This window comes from Ursus americanus, chromosome 2 (assembly GCF_024610735.1).
Source record: "Ursus americanus isolate L20-20 chromosome 2, mUrsAme1.1.p, whole genome shotgun sequence".
Classification (NCBI taxonomy): Eukaryota; Metazoa; Chordata; class Mammalia; order Carnivora; family Ursidae; genus Ursus; species Ursus americanus.
Genome location: NC_142128.1, coordinates 49,487,007 through 49,508,189, shown reverse-complemented (window position 1 = coordinate 49,508,189; position 21,183 = coordinate 49,487,007). Strand labels below are relative to the sequence as shown.

The 21,183-nt window shown below is 46.9% G+C and overlaps 1 protein-coding gene across 2 annotated transcripts in view; it reads left to right on the top strand.

The window, feature by feature from the left end:
* Nucleotides 1–1,015: 1,015 nt before the first annotated feature.
* Nucleotides 1,016–21,183, top strand: part of ALDH9A1 (aldehyde dehydrogenase 9 family member A1) — a 30,552-nt gene continuing 10,384 nt past the window's right edge. For both annotated transcript variants that reach the window (XM_087856093.1, XM_045809673.2), the window contains exons 1-10: nt 1,016–1,269; nt 3,020–3,165; nt 7,941–8,070; nt 8,860–8,994; nt 10,257–10,453; nt 11,310–11,450; nt 14,062–14,250; nt 14,704–14,791; nt 17,297–17,438; nt 20,137–20,249. In XM_087856093.1, the coding sequence (XP_087712219.1) occupies nt 1,089–1,269; nt 3,020–3,165; nt 7,941–8,070; nt 8,860–8,994; nt 10,257–10,453; nt 11,310–11,450; nt 14,062–14,250; nt 14,704–14,791; nt 17,297–17,438; nt 20,137–20,249 (1,462 nt within the window). In that variant the 5' untranslated portion in view covers nt 1,016–1,088. The remainder of the gene's footprint in view (nt 1,270–3,019; nt 3,166–7,940; nt 8,071–8,859; nt 8,995–10,256; nt 10,454–11,309; nt 11,451–14,061; nt 14,251–14,703; nt 14,792–17,296; nt 17,439–20,136; nt 20,250–21,183) is intronic.

The window sequence follows — 21,183 nt, the reverse complement described above, 5'->3', positions numbered from 1 at the left end:
CTTTTTAGCCCCCATTCACATTCTCGAACTGGACATTCTGTCTCCTTGTTCAGGAAGATGGCTAGACTCTATATGGGTTCCTTCTCCCTGTCCTGTGGCCTGGGAACTCTTTTTAGGCAGGCAGCTGGGAAATTGAAGGGCTCACTTCGACCACTATCCTATGTTACCTGTTGTCCTATATCTGTAAATTATTGCTTCCTATATTTAGCCCAGTTTTCTAGTTGTTTAAGACAAGAAGATAAATCTGGTCCCCGTTATTCCATCATCATTGGAATCAAGTGTCAACACCCACTTCAGATGAGGACGTAGAGGAGAGCAGATAAAATAGTACTACAGTCAAGGACTTAACATTCTCTGGGTTCTCTCAGATATTTTTTTTCCTTCTTATCTTTCTTGAGGTATAATTGACAAAAATTGTATATATTTAAGGTGTATGACCTGATGTTTTGATAATGATATACACTGTGAAACAATCACCACGATCAAGCTATTCACCTGTGCATCTCCTCACATGGTTCTCATTTTCCCTGTGTGTATATGTGTGTGTGTGTGTGTGTGTGTGTGTGTGTGTGTGTAGGACCCTGGTGTGTGGCCTCATCCTTCTGGCTAAGCGAGGGACCGACCTGGACAGCCTAGGAGCCTACGCCACCAAGTCTCCCAGACCCTGCCCCTCACCTGAAGGCCCTTAAGCTGGGCTACGCCCCAGGATGACCGGCATCCACTCTCCCTCCCTCCCCGCAGCCCGGCCCCGCCCCTCCCCGCAGGCCCCTCCTCACCCCGCGGCCCCACCCCTCTCCCCGGCCCTGAGGGCCCCGCCACTCGCCCTGCCTCTCCGCGGCCCCGCCCCTCCCCGTCAGCCCCGCCTCTCCCCCAGCACCTCCCGCCGGCCCCGCCCCTTTCCGCGGCCCCGAGGGCCCGGCGCTCGCCCCTTCCTTCTGCGGCCCCGCCCCTCCTCGCCAGCTCCGCCCCCTCGCGCGGCCCCGCCCCTCTCTGCCAGCGGGGCTTCTCCGGGCCATCCTCTCTTATCCCTACGGCCCCGCCCCTCCTGGCCGCCCCGAACCTCTGCTCCCCCGCTGCGTCCGTCCCCCATGTTTCTCCGAGCCGGCCTGGCAGCGCTCACTCCATTTCTCCGCACCCTTCGGCCTGCTCCTCTTGCGGCCATGAGCACTGGCACTTTCGTTGTGTCGCAGCCGCTCAATTACCGCGGCGGGGCCCGCGTGAATCCGGCGGACGCCTCCGGCACCGAGAAGGCGTTCGAGCCGGCAACCGGTAAAGGGACGGAGAGCGGGAGGCAGGGCCTGGGCGGCGGGCGGCGGGGGCCGCGGCCGTGCAGGGGGGCGGCGGCGGGGCCTGGGCGCGGGTTGGCGCTTCCCTGCTCCATTCGTGGAGGTATTCTACTGCCCCGAACCTGCATTTAGTGCGTTCGGCAAACGTTTGCTGGGCATCGGTGAGTGACGGTGTGCAGAATAGAGTTACATGTGCAGGCAGCTAAAGACTCCGTGTAAACACGAATGCATCTGACGGGGACAGGAAGAGAGTCTAGAAACTGGTAAAGCCGGTGAGTTGCGTCTGGGGCGGAAGGGTTGTAATGCTACAAGGGCCTGAATAGAGTCTACAAAGCCATGGTGCATGAGGTTGTGCCCCTGTTAGTTATTAATTTTTAAAGTTAGAACGGCAGTAATGTATTCAACTTTTTGCATAGGAGAGGATTAGGACTTCCAGGTGAAAACAGTAGAATGGAGAAGCGTGCACATATGACTCTAATAAGCATAAATGAGGACTCCGTTGCCATCTCTTAGCGTTAAAATATTTCTGTGCAGGAATCAGAATTGGGAAAGGGGGGAAAAAGCCCAGCTTTATCCAGTGCTTGAGGTTGCCAAACAGCGTGCTGGGCCCTGGATTTGCTCTGAGAGTTCTGAAGATCACACAGCTAATGAGGAAGAGATTTTGGTTTTGGTTTATGTTTATTTTGCTGAGCTTTATGGAATATTTGTGGGGAGAAAAATGTAAATGTTTTGTGCAAACCAGAATGGCCGGTAGCCAGAGGGACAAAACTGGATTGCAAAGGACTGCAGAATTTAGGATTGATCAATCCCGCTAAACTACAGAGTAGTAGTAACCTTGTCAGCCCAGGAAGGGGCCCCAGGCATCAGCGGACTCTCCTGGAGGAAACAGCCTCTCCACCTCCATCCCTATAGTCCTACAGAAGAAAGGAAAATTGCTCTTTAATTACCTGCAACATGTGCAGCCCCTAGGCACTGCCCTTACCGACTGGCTATTCAGATTTGTAACAGAAATTGCAGGCTTGTGCAATCTTTCTGGAAAAAGAGTCCCTGGAGTTCTTGGGGGAGGGAAAAGGAAGTTCCAATTTGGTGTACTTAAAGGATTCTTGTTGGTAGAGTCAGTCACAACCCTTGGGATGTGGGTTCATATTTTGCACCGGGATAGGGAATAAGATTGGAGTAAGAAAAGGAGAGGCGTTTTTTATATTTGAGAAAGATTTTTTCTTGTGTTTAGGGATAGGTTTGGCTGATATTGCTGTTTATTAACCATATTCATGAAGTGTCAGTATAGTATGATATGACTTCTGTAGAACACAGGCCAGTGATACAACATCAGAGTTCACAACCCGGGAGACCGAGGACTTTGAACTTTGATTTCGCAAGACCCCTGCGATTCTCAAACACTGTTAAGGACAGTTGCAAAACCCAGCTGTAAAACAGAGGAGGACGGGGTTCTTAACTTGAAGTTCGTGCTGTGCTTAGGGCAAGAGACACTCTCTGTAATTCTGTGATGTGGTGAAGTACATTTTTCTAGAGAGAAGTCTGCAACTTTTATTAGATTCTTCAAGGGTTCAGTCACCTCAGGATAGAGCTAAGAACTGCTGGTGTAGGAGTTGTCATTAAATCAAACCATAGTTAAAAACAAGAAGGGGGTCACTAAAAGGGAATTTGGGTATATAGTGCTTTCTTTAAACTTGAGGCAACAGTTGGAGATAACACCGTGTTTCCTGTCATAGGCCGAGTGATAGCTACTTTCCCTTGCTCTGGAGAAAAGGAAGTAAATTTGGCTGTCCAGGATGCAAAGGCTGCCTTTAAAATATGGAGTCAGAAATCTGGCATGGAGCGCTGTCGAATTCTTTTGGAGGCTGCCAGGATCATAAGGGTATGCTTTACTTTTTTTTCTCTTTCAGAAATGTCCCCTTGAGTTGCTCTGAGGGTTCTTCGTGATGATTTGCAGTTAGACTTTGATGCTTCATTAGGTTATGCCTTTTTTACGAAATTGAAGGACATTTTCGTGTGATCACCCGGGTATATAGAACATGCTTTCTTCGAGTAATTGCCTTCTGGGTCTTGGCTCTCTGTGACCTCTCCCTTGGCAGGTTGTTTTCTCCATCTTTGTTCTCATGTGTCCTTTGCAGCTTGTCTCCTTTTCAACTCTGTGTACTCGTTTCCAAACGGTTTACTTTTTCTTCTGATGACTCTTAAGTCTACCGTTCTTTTTTCAGGTACATTTTCTACCTTAACTGCCTGGGAAGATTTCATAGATTTATAGATGTTCCCTTCTTAAAAAACAAAGTCAGGGGCACCTGGGTGGCTCAGTTAAGCATCAGACCTTTGATTTCGGCACAGGGTGTGGTCTTGGAGTTACGGGATTGAGCCCTGTGTCAGGCTCCGTGCTCAGTGGGGAGTCTGCTTGAGATTCTCTCTCTCTCCCTCTGCCCCCCCCTTCCGTCCTGCTTCTGCTCAGGTGCTCTCTCTCTCGCTCTCTAAGATAAATAAATAATCTTTAAAAAACCCAACAAAGTTAAAGCTTCTTACAGTCTTTTTTTTTAAATTTTATTTATTTTGAGTAATCTCTATACCCACCATGGGGCTCAAACTCATGGTGCTGAGATCAAGAATTGCATGCTGTACCAATTCAGCCCCTAAACTTTTTACTGTCTTAAAAAGCAAAAGGACTAGAGATGCTCGTTACAGAAAATTAGAAGATTCAGAAGCATGTACGCCAAAATGTGAATGCTGGTTATCTCTGAGTGGTAGAACTCTGGTGATTTTTGTTCTCAAAGTGTGTTAAGTCAGAAACTGTGACGTGTCTGAGAATACCATATTTGCAAAGATAACATATATATATACGTACATATATATCGTGATAGGAGACACAAGGCTTGCTGGATTAGAGAAAGATATATATATTTTTAAGATTTTATTTATTTATTTATTTATTTGAGAGAGAGAGAGAGAGCACGAGCAGAGGGGAGGGGCAGAGGGAGAAGGAGGCTCCTCACTGAGCGGGGAGCCCAACACAGGGCTGGATCCCAGAATGCCGGAATCATGACCTGAGCCAAGGGCGGATGCCCAACCGACTGAGCCACCCAGGCGCCCTGAGAAAGATACGATTGATCATTCACAGCAAAATGCAGCAGCCAGAGCAATACCTTAGCACTAGTTTTCTGCGCTCCAGTCCCCACGGGGAGATGCGTGAGAGCCACAGGTTACCCTGTCACATGTAGAGGTTGCCCCCCAGGAGGGGAACCCTAAAGTTATGAGACTCAGTTCAGACAGGAGCTGCTCTCACACCTGTGCCTGCTCTCTCTGGAGCGCGCGAGAGATGACTCACTGAGCAGATCTCCTCCAGGGTTTCGGGGGGAAGGTGTTACCAGCTTTATTACCCTGGAAAGCAAGCCGATGTCTTCAGAAATGGGAAGCAGCGAGCTTCCTATCTGCACGTCTCTCCAGGCACCTCTGTCTTTCGGGAGACACTGTGTCTGCCTTCCAAGGCCTTTGCCCCTCAGCTTGCCAGTGTCCTCTGCTCAGAAATCCTGGGCCACACAGAGATGTCACAGTGTTCATGGAGGATTTCCTCCCAACTAAGTATTTTCCTCTGTCCTTTAAATTTTTTTTTGATTAGACCACAAGTGGTAACTCAAGCAGATAATTTATTATTTTAGTTTGTCTTTCACTTTTTCCTAGTGCATAAGCATTTAGGGTTGTTGCGTCCCCTTAGGAATTGGCCCCTTTGGTGCCTGGGTAGCTCAGTCAGTTAAGCGTCTGCCTTCAGCTCAGGTCCTGATCCTGGGACCCTGGGATGGAGCCCCGCCTCTGGCTCCTTGCTCAGCGGGGGGCCTGCTTCTCCCCCTCCCTCTGGTGTTCCCCATTCCTTTCTGTAGGTCCAGATTCCCATGTGGTGTCATAGTTTTTCTGCTTGAAGAAATTTCTTCAGCATTTCTTATCGTGCAGGTTTGCTGGTGGATGTTCTTTAACTCTTGTGTGTCTGAAAGTCTTCATTTTGCTTTGTCTTTTGAAAGAATTGGAGGTATATAATTTTAGGCTGATGGGGTTTTTTCAGTGCTTTAACTATTAGGAAATTCTAACTGAATTTCTGCCCCTTCTGTCTCTCCTCAGGGCTTCCAGTTACACACAGACTGGGCGGCTTGAAGCTCTAGCAACTGAGGCTGTTTATTTTTTTCCTGTTTTTTTCCTCTGTGTGTCTTAATTTGGGTAATTTCCAGGATTATCCAATAATTTAATTTAGAACTTCCTAACTAAAGAAAACCTATCTCTGGGTTCACACAAATGGCAGTGCGGGCCTACCCAGAGTATCTGCTGATCTTATCTGGCTTGTACGGGGCAGGGGGTGGGGGGTTGTAGATACTGTGGGCAAAGGTCTGAAGTGTGCCCGAAACGTGTGAGGGGGCAGGGAGTGGTTAGCCCAGTACCCTGGGGGTGGTTAGAACGGCTGACTGGCTTTGGGCCCCTGTGGACACAAGTCCTCATCTGCCAGTGTCTGAGAGCGCAGGGTCTGGGCCAACTTATTTAGAATTTACTAACTTCCTGTTTTAGAAATCGGTTTCGTGAAGGCAGAGAATGGATCTGTATGTTTTTTTCTTGGTAATGAAGGTAGAATGACTCACTCAAAACTCTTGATACCTCTGGCCTTTATGGAAACATAGTGCGTTCAGATCTCTCAGACTTCTGTAGTGATTTTTATGTTCCTCCTCCCTTCTTTCCCGAGGTGTGTGCTGTGCGCACGGGCTCGTGATTCCTCCTCCCTTCTTTCCCGAGGTGTGTGCTGTGCGCACGGGCTCGTGATTCCTCCTGCCTTCTTTCCCGAGGTGTGTGCTGTGCGCACGGGCTCGTGATTCCTCCTCCCTTCTTTCCCGAGGTGTGTGCTGTGCGCACGGGCTCGTGATTCCTCCTGCCTTCTTTCCCGAGGTGTGTGCTGTGCGCACGGGCTCGTGATTCCTCCTCCCTTCTTTCCCGAGGTGTGTGCTGTGCGCACCGGCTCGTGATTCCTCCTCCCTTCTTTCCCGAGGTGTGTGCTGTGCGCCCCGGCTCGTGATTCCTCCTCCCTTCTTTCCCGAGGTGTGTGCTGTGCGCACCGGCTCGTGATTCCTCCTCCCTTCTTTCCCGAGGTGTGTGCTGTGCGCACGGGCTCGTGATTCCTCCTCCCTTCTTTCCCGAGGTGTGTGCTGTGCGCACGGGCTCGTGATTCCTCCTCCCTTCTTTCCCGAGGTGTGTGCTGTGCGCACGGGCTCGTGATTCCTCCTCCCTTCTTTCCCGAGGTGTGTGCTGTGCGCACCGGCTCGTGATTCCTCCTCCCTTCTTTCCCGAGGTGTGTGCTGTGCGCACCGGCTCGTGATTCCTCCTCCCTTCTTTCCCGAGGTGTGTGCTGTGCGCACGGGCTCGTGATTCCTCCTCCCTTCTTTCCCGAGGTGTGTGCTGTGCGCACGGGCTCGTGATTCCTCCTCCCTTCTTTCCCGAGGTGTGTGCTGTGCGCACCGGCTCGTGATTCCTCCTGCCTTCTTTCCCGAGGTGTGTGCTGTGCGCACCGGCTCGTGATTCCTCCTCCCTTCTTTCCCGAGGTGTGTGCTGTGCGCACCGGCTCGTGATTCCTCCTCCCTTCTTTCCCGAGGTGTGTGCTGTGCGCACGGGCTCCTTATAACGGCGGCTGCCATTTCCTTCTGCTTCTGGTCTGCCTCACCGCTTATCAGTTTTAAAAAGACAATGCTGCATCTCGTCAACTGTTCGATGCACCTTTTATGTGTGTCCAGACATTCACCCTCTTGTTTATTTTTACACTGGATCCGTAATACCCCACGTCTACTTCTTACACACTCTGTTCATTCAGCTCTTTGGTCTTTGGGACAAAGAAAGGCATTATTTAGCTTTTTCTCTTTAGGCCAGTTTCCCAAACCTTTCCATTCATCCCTGGCCCATCTCCAGCATCTCTGAGTCGTGGAGGCTACAACTGGAACAGTATTTAAAAAGAGAATTGATGAGTACTGACCATTAAAAATAATTACCTTGTGATCTTCACCTGCTGCGTGTCCTCGGGTGCATTAAAGTGGTGTGTGTATATAACCTCTTACCTGCCGATCGTCCTGTTTGGCGATTGCGTACTGTTTCCATGGTGATGCCTGTGTCTTACTCTATACATGCATACACATATGTGCACGTGTGTATGTATTTATACACACACACATATAACATTCACTTTGCAAACCATTCCTTGTAAGTTTTTTTTTTTTTTTTTAAGATTTTATTTATCTGAGAGAAAGCGAGCATGAGCAGGGGGCAGACTCCCGGCTGAGCAAAGAGCCCAGTGGGGGACTCGATCCCAGAACCCAGGGCTCATGACCTGAGCTGAAGGCAGACGCTTCACCAACTGAGCCACCCAGGTGCCCCATCAAACCATTCCTTTTCTAATCGATCTTGAAACGAGGTATGGGTCTTAAATCTGACAATTAACTTGAGGGGAGAATAGGGCTGCTGTTCCGCAGCCAATTTTCTCTCTCTTCCAAATGTATCAGTGTGACTCCTTTCATTTAAAGTGCAAGCTGTTTCTATTTCTAAAAATTGGGCGATGTATTTTGAGTGTTGACTATGTTGAGGTGTCTGGTCGTATGTCTTAGATCTAGTCTCCCGTTTCACCCGAAGGAACGGAAGGATGAAATCGCCACCACGGAGACCATCAACAATGGCAAGTCCATCTTCGAGGCCCGCTGGGACATCGACACTTCGTGGCAGTGCCTGGAGTACTACGCCGGCTTGGCCGGGTCCATGGCAGGTGAGCCCCGGCCTGGGAGCAGCTGGCGGGGAGACAAAAGAGCAGATGCTGCTGGGGAAGGAGAGAGATTTGGGGATTAAGACAGACCGGGGTTAAAAATCCTGGGTTTATCACTGTCCGTGGGGGGTGACCCGGAGGATGACTTGATCTTCCCTTATTGAAACTGTCTTCGTGCGTCAGCAAAGGATTAAATGAGGAAATGTACGTACTGCGCTCAGCATGCTTCCCTGAGCTTCAGGCCAAGTTGTTAGAGGCAGTAAGCGTATCGTGTTGACTAGTTCTACGTCATTAGCAGAAAAGGTGGGTTTTTTGGACTCGGTGAGGTTTACAGTAGTTGGTGTTGGATGGTCACCAGCACCCAGCAGGGCTCTGGGGAGCCAGAGTCTGAGGTTCGGGTCCTCAAATTCCACCTGGTTTCTTTTAAGTTATTATCCGCTAGGTGCTCTAAGGTTTTAGAAAATTAAGTATTAAGTCGTGTGAACACGGCTTTGAGGGACGGGTGGGATTCTTTATCGGAGAGAACGTTCAGCGGCGCGCATGCAACGCTGGGTTGAGCGCTGGAACGGAGACGGGGCGCGCCGCTGTGCTGGGGGCGGGGGTGGGGGGGCGCGCCGCTGTGCTGGGGGCGGGGTGGGGGGCGCGCCGCTGTGGCGGGGGCGGGGGAGAATCGAGTTGTTTGTGCAGGCAGCTAGAGACGCCGTGCAAACACGAACGCGCTGAATACCGCTGTTGGCCGAGTCTCCGGAGAAGCAGCCCTGCATTCTCGCGGCTCCTCTGTTTCCCTCTTAGGCGAACACATCCAGCTCCCAGGCGGCTCCTTCGGTTACACCAGAAGAGAAGCGCTCGGGGTCTGCGTGGGGATAGGCGCGTGGAACTACCCCTTCCAGATCGCCTGCTGGAAGTCGGCCCCAGCGTTAGCGTGTGGTGAGAATGATTCTTCCGCGTGGGAGCCGTCTGTTCTCGCACCATTCCCCCACTCACCTGTTCGTGTGTGCGTGCGTGCCTGTGCACACACACTCACACACACACTCACATCAGAAGGGGCTGCCTTGGGGTACCCAAAGCCTCCGAGGACATGTGTCCCTGCCCCGCTGCTTGGGGACCTAACAGCATAGCTAATGTACACAGATTGCGTCTGTATTATTCCCAGTTTTATTTTATTTTTTTAAAGATTTTATTTATTTGAGAGAGAGAGAGAGCGCGCACAAGCCGGGAGAGCGGCAGAAGCAGGACCCCCCCCCCCCCAAGCAGGGAGCCCGATGCAGGACTCGATCCCAGGACCCTGGGATCATGACCTGAGCCAAAGGCAGACACTTAACCGACTGAGCCACCCAGGCAACCCGATTCCCACTTTTATTTATCTAATTTATTTTTGTTATGGAAAGGAAGACTGTGAGTTTTGGTCTTGGAGGTCTTATTTTTTACTGTTAAATTGATTTAGGTTTGTGATCTTCATAAGCTCTCTTCTGCACAAGAGCAGTGGGATGGGTTTCTGTGGAAGGAGTGGCACTCAGGAGTTTGGCTTCACTTAAGAAGCAGAAGATAAACTTTGTCCTTCTTAAGACCAATGATAAACAAGGCTCCCATTAGAGAAATTTCGGCTGGCGACTGAAAAAGTTTTCTCCTACCATTTAAAGAGGAATCCGTGGGAAAAGATATTTTACTGTATCTTAGGAAACAATCGTAAGGTTAAAGACAGCAGTACGGTTGGGACGCTGCGTCGAAATGCAGCGTTTCTTGTGTTGCTGCTACGTGTCCTGCTTTTTCCAAGTTCCCGTGTGAGGCAGGGGCAGCTGTGACAGAAGGAATAGAACTAAGTCCTTAGCTTTGGAGACTCCTCAAAATTAACCTTTCTGGTCTTCAATTTCAATTTCTCTAAAATGGGAGTGAGCACAGCATGGTGGCACACGTTAGATGAGATATAGATGTGGAAAGGCCTGGGAATGCGAGTGTGAGATATTCCTGGTTGACGCTGGGCAGGCGGGTGGCTTGGGATCTGCTCACGGAGGGAAGCCAAGGAGGGAAGAACAGGTTGTGTTTCCTTATTCGTTCCAGTGTGGGTCTGGGAGTCCGTGGGGGGAACAGGAGACATCTGGAGTTGTTCTTGGCTTGTCCTGTCCCGTCCTGTGCTCAGAGGCTCACCGGTCTTAGAAAGTCTTTTGTGCCCGCATGTTGGGTTTGTGCAGGTAACGCCATGGTCTTTAAGCCGTCTCCCTTCACACCGGTGTCTGTGCTGCTGCTGGCTGAGATCTACACGGAGGCCGGCGTGCCCCCTGGGCTCTTCAATGTGGTGCAAGGAGGGGCTGCCACGGGCCAGTTTCTGTGTCAGCATCCTGACGTGGCCAAAGTCTCCTTCACTGGGAGTGTGCCCACCGGCTCGAAGGTAAAGATAAGACCAGTATCGCTTCCCATAAATGACGGTGTCTGGTCTGAGGCTTATCTTCTGATTTCACCCAGCTTGTACTGGGAGGGAGGCCGTAGGAATTGGGGGCAAAGATCTGAAGTGTGCTTTAAACATCTGAAGTGGGGAAGGAGTGGAGTTAAATGATTAGAACATTAGGCTGGCGGTCCGTCCCCAAGGGGATGGAAGTCTTCATCTCCTGCCTGTGTCTCAGAGCACAGGGTCTGGGCCGCCACTTGGGTCCTTGGTATCTTTTTTTTTTTTTTTTTTTTTGAAGATTTTATTTATCTGACAGAGAGAGAGACAGGCAGCTAGAGAGGGAACATAAGCAGAGGGAGTGAGAGAGGAAGAAGCAGACTCCCATGGGAGGAGCCTGATGCAGGGCTCGATCCCAGAACGCTTGGATCATGCCCGGAGCTGAAGGCAGATGCTTAACGACTGAGCCACCCAGGCGCCCCTGGGTCCTTGGTGTCTTTAACTCTTCTGTAGCAGCCACATCAGAAGGAAGGGTACTCACTCAGTTTATTTCTGATGTATTGTTTTCACCTTAATGGTCAGCCTTGAACACAGTAATAGTAATAGAAGAGTTTCCACCTGTGACACGTGAATGAACGGTATTTTGAAAATGAATTCCCTCTTCAGAATGTCAAGTGCAGTCCTGTAGATTCTCTTCAGGGTTCTGAAAAAGGATAAATAGATGAAGGGCAAAGTCACTGACAAGAGCAAGGCTGCAGGTCGGCCGTAGTTAGAGATGCCTGGAGACTCCGGTCCTAGCGGACGGTAGCACGCAGTTTTATTTGCCTTTCACTTCCGAATGTGTTTGTTCTTGTTCTGTAAGATCATGGAGATGTCAGCTAAAGGAATCAAACCCGTTACCTTGGAACTGGGAGGCAAATCTCCCCTGGTCATCTTCTCCGATTGTGATATGGAGAACGCTGTGAAGGGGGCGCTGATGGCCAACTTCCTCACGCAAGGCGAGGTATGCCCCTGTCCCTGGCAGAGGTTTCAAAGGAAGCTCACCCCTTCCTCCAACAGCATGTTTTAAAGCTTTTAGTTTTGAAATAATTTCAGACTGACAGAAGCGTCGAATTCCATGTACCCTTGAGCCGTGTTTCCCAAATGTTAACGTTTTATCACGTTTCCTTTGTCATTCTGTTTCTCTTTCTATACATACGTATGCATGTTATTTTTTTCTGAAGTGTTTGAAAGTTGCAGACATAAGACTGGTAACTTCTACATTGCTTCCTAGAAGCAAGCGTGTTCTCTTACATAAGCACGGTGCCCTTAGTAAAACTGATAACCTCATGTAAGTATACTCACTCTGCAGCCCCTATTCACATATTGTCATTTTTAAAAAGATTTTATTCGAGAGAGAGGAAAAGAGACAGAGCATGAGTGGGGGGAGGGGCGGAGCTAGAAGCAGGCTCCCCGCTGAGCAGAGAGCCCAATGTGGGGCTCGATCCCCGGACCCTGGAATCATGACCTGAGAGCTAAAGGCAGACACTTCACCGACTGAGCCACCCAGGCACCCCCACATATTGTCATTTGTTTGACATTAGTCCTTTTAGCAAACAACACAAAAACACAGCTTATTTTTCCTGGTCCAAGATCAAATCCAGGAAGGTGTGTGTGCATTTAGTTAGTGTCTTCATAGCCTCCTTTAGTCTGGAACAGTCAGCTCTTCAGTTATTCTTATCTTTTAGGACCTTGACATTTTTGAAGAATACAAGCTATTTATTTTGTAGAATGTCCCTCATTTGGGGTGTGTCTGGTGTTTCCTTTTGATAAGATTTAGGTTATGCGTTTGGGGCAAAAACACCGCCGAAGTGATGTTGTGTCCTTCTCAGAGGTGCAGCCGACCCTGCTGACGGTGGGTCTTTCCTGGGGAATCACCGCGTCTTCCTCTGTGGGAGACGTGTCACGTAGCGGACAGTGCGAGAGGATTCTGCAGCTCCTCGGGCTCTCCCCCGCAGTCTTCACAGCCTTGGATGAGTTTTGCTGGAAACAGTTTCTATTATGTTGGTTCCCAAATGGTGATTTCCCAACATTTCCCTACATTTATTAGTTCACTCTCCACTGTGAGAAAGAACTTTCCCTTTTCCCGTGTTTTTTTCACTCATTTATTTTTATTATTACGGACCATGGATTCTTACTTCATTCTATGGATTATGGATTACAGTCCATTTGCTACCGTGGTTTATTTTGACGCTCAGATGATTGCAGATTGGGCCCATGGCAGCTCCTGTGACCTTTTGCTATGTGTTCATTATTCTGTGAGCGTGAGGGCTTGGCTCTAGTTTTGGACTTTGTATCTACAGTCCGATAGCATTTGAACAGTTTTCGTGCTTGCGTTCCACGGGAGAATCTAAATGGTCACGATTGATTTGTGATTTTAGAGAGAGATGTTCACTGTGAAATGCTTCGGGTTTTTATGAGGCTCAAGCCCTTAGTTCTTTTTTTTTTTTTTTTTTTTTTTTTTTTTTTTTAATTAATAATGATTTTTTATTATATTATGTTAGTCACCATACAGTACATCCCCGGTTTTCGATGTAAGGCTCGATGATTCATTAGTTGTGTATAACACCCAGTGCACCATGCAATATGTGCCCTCCTTACTACCCATCACCGGTCTATCCCATTCCCCCACCCCCCTCCCCTCTGTAGCCCTCAGTTTGTTTCTCATAGTCCATAGTCTTTCATGTTTCATTCCCCCTTCTGATTACCCCCCCTTCCTTTATCCCTTTCTTCCCCTACTGATCATTCTAGTTCTTATGTTCCATAGATGAGAGAAATCATATGATAGTTGTCTTTCTCTGCTTGACTTATTTCACTAAGCATTATCTCCTCCAGTGCCGTCCATGTTGTAGCAAATGTTGAGAACTCATTCTTTCTGATTGCTGAGTAATATTCCATTGTATATATGGACCACAGCTTCTTAATCCAGTCATCTGTTGCAGGGCATCTCGGCTCCTTCCACGATTTAGCTATTGTGGACATTGCTGCTATGAACATTGGGGTGCATATGGCCCTTCTCTTCACTACGTCTGTATCTTTGGGGTAAACACCCAGTAGCGCAATGGCTGGATCATAGGGTAGCTCAATTTTTAACTTTTTAAGGGACCTCCACACGGTTTTCCAGAGTGGCTGTACCAACTTGCATTCCCACCAACAATGTAGGAGGGATCCCCTTTCTCCACATCCTCTCCAACAATTGTTGTTTCTTGCTCAAGCCCTTAGTTCTTAGTCTATTTTTACTCTCCCTCCCCTCCTACTCTTAAAATACACGGCTGCATTGAGCCTCTGATAGGAGGCAGTAGGAGAGCTCGTGTGGCTCGTGCTGTGAATGGCCTTAAGGAAAAGTGAACCAACAAAAAGCTAGAACTTTCATCTCGGGCAGGCAGTTTCTTTGCTGATATGGTGTTATGTCCACAATTCCATGTGTGATCCTGTTCAGTATGGGGATAATTTTTAGAGCTGGAGCTAACCTGTTAAAAAGGTGTACTGTCCCTTTTAAGATTAAACCTGGTGCATTCTTCCCTCTTTTCCTTTTTCCTTCTTTACACACATACAAATTTGTGTCTGTCCTTCAGGTTTGTTGTAATGGCACAAGAGTGTTTGTGCAAAAGGAAATTCTTGATGAATTTACAAGGGAAGTGGTGAAACGGACCCAAAAGATAAAAATCGGAGATCCCCTTCTGGAAGATACAAGGATGGGTCCCCTCATCAACCGCCCACACCTGGAGCGAGTCCTTGGGTTTGTTAAGCTGGCGAAGGAGCAGGTGAGAAACAAGTGGAGATGGGATGGGGTGAGGGGGAGGGGAATTATAACACGTTCCTTGCTGGGTGCACACTTCCCTTGCTAATACCCGCTTGGCTCGTGGTGTCCTCAGCTGTGGCCTGCTTTGTACCTGCAGTGGAGTGACTAGGTGTCTGCTCAGGACACACTGAACGTTTCAGGAACGCATATCAGGGTTGTACTTTTTATTTGTTTATTTTTTTAAAGATTTTATTTATTTGGGAGAGAGAAAGAGCACAAGCGGCAGGTGGGGAGGGCAGAAGAAGAAGGAGAAGCAGACTCCCCGCTGAGCAGGGAGCCCAATGTGGGGCTTAAACCTAGGACCCCAAAATCCTGACATGAGTTGAGGGCAGACGTTTTAACCAGCGGAGCCACCCAGGTGCCCCAGGGTTGTATGTGTAACAGAAACTATGCATTCTTGTTTCTCTTTGGGCAGGGTGCTCAAGTGCTGTGCGGTGGAGACGTGTATGTGCCCGAGGACCCCAAACTGCAGGGTGGATATTACATGAGACCTTGTGTATTGAGTACGTCCTCTTCGTGTTTGCTTTTAAATGGTTTGAATTAAATATCAGCTAGAAAAGGATATTTATAAAATACGTACATGGTGTGAAGCACGTGTCGGTAAACTGTGTCCCCACTGCTCAGACTTAAGGAGTAGTTCTTCATTACCTCCCGTGTGGATGGGAGTGTGGATTCGTTTCCTTCCTCTCGGATGACAGTGTGCGTTAGTTTACCTGAGACTTAACTGGGTCGACACCTGTTGTTCTGGAAGCAAGGAGCTTAAAAAAAAAAAAAAAGTGCATGTTTGATAAAAAAAAAAAATTAATGAATTTCGTTTCTCAGGAAAGTTGCTGAAGAATATGTTTTTCTTTGAATGATATGTCATCAGTATGATAAAACCAATTTGTCAGACAATCTGGCAATGTTTTAAAAATTATGTATTTTAATAATTTTTAGCACCTCTGTTCAATCTTAAACATCTCCTGGTTTGGACAGGCAAGTGTGTGGTCATCCCGCTGTCCTCAACCCATTTACTTCCCCCCTACCTCAGAGGTGTCCGCTGCTCTAGGTAATGTCATTCTCGTGCTTTCCTCTGTCATTTTACAATATATCTTAGTAGCCCTATAAAGATATCGGTAGTTTCACTGCTGTTCCACATAGTCCTAGAAGTCCTAGCCTCAGCAATCAGACAACCAAAACAAAAGGCATCCAAATCAGCGAAGAATACATACATACTTACACACAGTGGAATACTACTCAGCCATCAAAAAAAGGAAATCTTGCCATTTGCAATGATGTGGCTGGAACTAGGAGGTATTATGCTAAGCAAAATAAGTCCATCAGAGAAAGATAATTATTGCTCTCACTCATATGTGAAATTTAAGAAACAAAACAGGGCATAGGGGAAAGGAGAGAAAAATAAAACAAGACGAAATCAGAGAGGGAGACAAACCATAAGAGACTCTTAATCATAGGAAACAAACGGAGGGTTGCTGGAGGGGCCGGGGGTGGGGGGATGGGGTAACTGGGTGACGGGCATTAAGGAGGATACGGGATGTGATGAGCGCTGGGTGTTGTATGAGACTGATGAGCCACTGACCTCTGAACCTACTCATATACTATATGTTAATTGAATTTAAATTAAAATAGTAAAAATATCATTAGTTTCATAGGCTTTAAAAAACTGTATACAGTTTGAATTACGTTGTGTAAGTCCTTACATCTTGTCTAGAAGATACTCCAGCTGATCTTTGTCCCTAGGGTTGACAGCGGTGTCCCTTTTCAGCACTTGATTATCTGATGCATTTTAACCTTTAGCCCTCGCTAAAAAAAGATCCACTGAGGTTTGAAAGCTGTGAACCTAGCATCCATACCATGGATTAGCTTGTACTTATTAAGTGACTAGGAAAAGCTTATAATATATTTTTAGTTACAAGTAAAAAATATAGATTAAACCATAGTGTGTATGGTATTAATCCAGATGTATTAAAAAGCAAATGTATGCGTAAGAAAAAGAAGGAACGGAGTATGCATCATAATGTTAATAGTGGATTTCTCTGGTTGCTGGGATTACAGGTGATTTTTATTATACTTCGTACATTTCTGAATATTCCAGATTTTTCACAGGGAAAATTTTTTCCTAATTTTTAGAATTAGGGAAAAAAAAGTTATTCTTAAACAAGCTGTGAACCTGGGCAAAGAATAGGGAGCTAACCGAACAGAGTTTTATTCTAGTGATTCTGAAAGCCTGGTTTGTGGTCCACGACGTCAGTGCCATTTGGAAAACGTGTTAAAGGAGCCGATTCCTGGCTCCCGCCCTAGACCAGAGATCTGCTTTGTAATAAGCCCCCAGTTCATTTTTATTCATATGAAACTTTGAGAGTCACAACGGAGTCTGGGTTAACTTTAGATTCCTTAAGATTTGGGGCCTAAAGGACAGTAAGTGTTCCCTTTCAGACGGGAACCTTCCTTCCCTCGTGGGTCCACATCTCCTTTGAGTCTCCCACACAGAATTCACTGCAGACAGAGCCACGTGGTGTCACCAACCTGCAGGAGATAATAAAGTATTTCCTGGGACTCTTGGGTAATGATTGTCCTGAATAATTGAATATTCTGGCTAATCGTTTCCCTAAACATCGTATGTGGATTCCTAGTTTTCAGAGAATTAGAACATAATGAACTATCCTTCAGCACAGCCTAAGTGTTATTTATTATATCTTTAAGATTGTTCAGGTGTCCCCAAAGTAGAGTGTGACATACAGGTGACCAGAGTGCTTTTCGTACTTTGTACGCGCAGGCTCTAAACCACCGCTTAAGAGAATGTAGACTTGCCATCTGTGTACATGCATGAGGAGCTGGTTCCCAGACTCTGGCTGGTTTACTGCTGATGTTAGGAGTAGTGTTCTCAGGGTGTTCTTAAGGCTGTGTATTTCAGCACTTACTGTGGAGAAGACATTTGCAAGCAGCAAGCACGATCATTCCTTCACTGGTGTTTGACTCTATTCCAATTCCAATTGACTCTATTCCAGCTAATTGCAGAGACGACATGACCTGCGTGAAAGAAGAGATCTTTGGGCCAGTTATGTCCATTTTACCATTTGACACTGAAGCGGAAGTTCTGGAAAGAGCCAATGATACCACTTTTGGCTTAGCGGCTGGTGTCTTTACCAGGTACGTGGGGAAGGACACCTCAGGCAGCTTTGCAGGAATAGGGGATGTATGCCAGAGCTGCCCAGAGAGCCCATTGCTCTCATTTCCTCTCTGGAGTTGATGTTTTCATCAGCATTTTCTGTCTGCTCCAGGAGAGGTCCGAAGGTGACAGAGTAGCATCTGGTAGTTTGCCCTGAATGGCCAGAGCCCCTGCTGTTGAGTTTAAATTGAGTTTTAAACATTGTTGATGAATATTCTATCCTATTTCGTTCATTCATTGAACAAATATTCAAGGTTCTTTTTTTTTTTTTTTTAAAGATTTTATTTATTTGACGGAGATAGAGACAGCCAGCGAGAGAGGGAACACAGGCAGGGGGAGTGGGAGAGGAAGAAGCAGGCTCCTAGCGGAGGAGCCTGATGTGGGGCTCGATCCCTTAACACCGGAATCACGCCCTGAGCCGAAGGCAGACGCTTAACCGCTGTGCCACCCAGGCGCCCCAAATATTCAAGGTTCTGATCTATGGAAAGCATCTATGTAATGCGAATCACCGTTCCTTGCCGTGAGGATTAGAGTGGGTTAAGTCTCCGCTCTGGCTTTGCCGCCACAGGACGGACAGAGGCGCTCACCAAGAGTGATTCCAATACGCTGCTCCTGTTTTAACAGCTTTGTAGAATGATTCATGTACCGTACAATTTACTCACTTAAAGCGTATAATTCAGTGTTTTTTAGTGTATTTAGAAAGTTGTATAACCGTTACCATAATCTAATTTTAGAACATTTTCATCATCCCACGAACATGAGCTGTCATTCCTCGTTCTCCCCTCCCCCCGGACCCAGGCCACCACTAATCTACTTGCTCCCGCTACAGATTTGCTTGTTCTGAATATTTTATATAAATGGAATCCTACATCCTATAGTATGTGACTTTTTGTGACTGGCTTCTTTTTTTTTTTTCTGGTCTTATTTTAATTTTTATTAATGTAATAAAAAATATGCATTTTTGTAATGCCTCGTATGTATATTATAGTGTGTACATAGTATTTTATGCTCATGTCCATAAATTTTATGTTTTCTGTAGCAGAGGTTACATCAAAATTCTCATGAACGATCTATATTGCTAACGTAAACCAATTTAACTCAACCACTTAAACATCACTTCAACTACCCAAATAATTGTTGTAAGTATCAGAGTATTTGGACTGATGGACATAGTCAACATAATCATTGATTAAATGTTCCACTTTTCATCTCACTATTTGATGACACAGTATCTTTTTTTTAAGTCTACATTAAGGTTATTTTAATCCAAATCATGTTTATGATAGACATATTTGGGTTATCAAACTCGGAGTCACAGATAGATTGAATACTACATTGACAAAATGCAAAAGATAGAGACTAGATTATAATGTAGATTCTATAACCCACTGATCTACACAACTTAGGCAAAAAGATATATAATCAAGAATGTTTGCTATTGTTCTTTTTTTTGACTGTCTTCTTTGACTCAGAATGTTTCCAAGGTCATTTATGCTGTAGCAGGTGTGCGTACTTCCGGAATAATATTCCATTGTATGGATACGTTTTGTTCATTCACCCGTTGATGGACATTTGGATTGTTCCTGCTTTTTTGCTATTATGAATAATGTCTCTGTGGACACTTGTATCTGAGTCTTTGTGTGGCTCTGTTTCATTTCTGCCTGGGGCACACACCTAGAAGTGGAATTGCTGGATCATACGGCGACTCTGTGCTTAACTCTTTGAGGCACTGCTCAGCCTTCTCCCAAGTGGCAGTACCGCCTCCCGTGCTCGGTAGCAACGTGGGAGGGGCCAGTTTCTCTGCCTCTGGGGCAGCCCTTGCTACTGGCTGTCCTTTTGGTTTCCGCCATCCTGGTGGGTGTGAAGTGGTGTCTCAGTGTGTGTGTGTGTGTTTTTTTTTTTAAGATGTATTTATTTTTTTAAAAGAGAGAGAAAGATCGAGCATGAGCAGGGGGAGAGGGGGAAGCAGACTCCCCATTAAGCAGGGAGCCCGATGTGGGACTCGATCCCGAGACCCTGGGCTCGTGACCTGAGCCGAAGGCAGATGCTTAACGACTGCACCACCCAGGTGCCCCTCAGTGCGGTTTTGATTTGCACTTCTAGGAGTTGTCTTTGTCACTTTCTTGATAGTCTCATTTGCGGCACAAAAATCGTAAATTTTGATCAAGTCTCATTCTGTTGTTTTTCTTTTTGTCTGTTACTTTTGGTATCATGTCTAAGAAGGCTTTGTCTAACCCAAGGTCCTGAAGATTTATTCCTGTTTTCTTTGAAGAGTTTTATGGTTTTCGCTCTGACGTTTTAGGTCTGTGATCCGTCTGAGTTCATATTTATATGTGGTGTAGAAACGGATCGACCTTCGTTCTTAGGGGACATGTGGATAGCCAGCTGTCCCAGCACTATTTATTAAAAAGACTCTTTTTCTCCCCATCGAAGTGTTTGGCCCCCCTGTTGCTGCTACTTACTTTATAGATGCTTTCGAATGAGACCGTAAAACTCAAGTCCTTCTCTCCTTTGCCTGGATGTTGCAAGATTTTAAAACATATTGTGAAGAAGTGAGAATTTGGCAATGCTTTGAGACCTTTAGAACTGGTAGCCTAACTTTTCCTGTTAGAGCAGGGGCAAAGGAAACCGAATAACCGACACGTTTTGTTTTGTCCTGTTGTTGTTTTCCCTTCGTAGGGACATCCAGCGCGCGCACAGGGTGGTGGCCGCGCTGCAGGCCGGGATGTGCTTCATCAACAACTACAACGTCAGCCCGGTGGAGCTGCCCTTCGGCGGGTATAAGAAGTCAGGTGAGGAGCGGAAACCATGGGGGCAGACCCGGTGTCTGGGGCTGTGGGTTGTCGTTCAGACCCTGTAGACCAGCTTCCCAAACATGGCCGTGTATCAGAATCACCTGGGAAAGTATCCTGATTCCTGCTCTTCCCCAGACCCACCAAACCGTCTCTGGGAATGGAAGCCAAGTGTCTTTATTCCCCCCAGAAGCTGTCCAGAAGGTTCTGACGTGTAGATAGCCTAGCTTGTGAACTGCTGGTAGACATCTCAGAAAAGTTTATCTTGTGGGTAGAATTAGTTTTTCTTCAAAGTCTGTGATCGCTGGAGGCATGAAACCACCTAGAGGTTCCGGCCTGAGGCAGGGTGACAGGAAAGGCCAAGTGTGGGATGCTGTCCTTGTGACGTGTGACCTGGTGACCCAGCGGTGCTTGGACTTTGAGTGATCAGAGCTACCGGAAGAGTCCCCTGCTCTTGTGAGTTGGCGGGGTGTAAACAGCAAGCTGCTCTTAACAGCTTTGGTATAAGAAAAGGTTAACAAATCTATTATGTAGACTTAAGTTTTCAGTGAGCACCAACTTTTTTTTTTCTTAAATGTATTTATTTTAGAGATGGAGAGAGCACATACACACAAGGGGGGGGAGAGGTAGAGGGAGAGAGAATCTCAAGCAGACTCCCCGCATTTTCCACATGTTGTTGTGAAGGTATCCTTCCCCATTTGGACCTATGCACTCAGGTCTTTGTATCTCTGTTAAGTTTCATAATCTCAAAGTTAGTCTATAAGTTTAGCTTTTAAGCCATAGAAACAATCTTTTTTTTCTTTTTTTTTCTTTATTTTTTTTTTGATAGAGCAGGGCTGGAGGGGCAGAGGGAGAGGGGGAAAGAGAATCTTTAGCAGGTTTCCATGCCTAGTGTGGAGCCGGATGCGGGGCTCAATCTCACAAGCCTGAGATC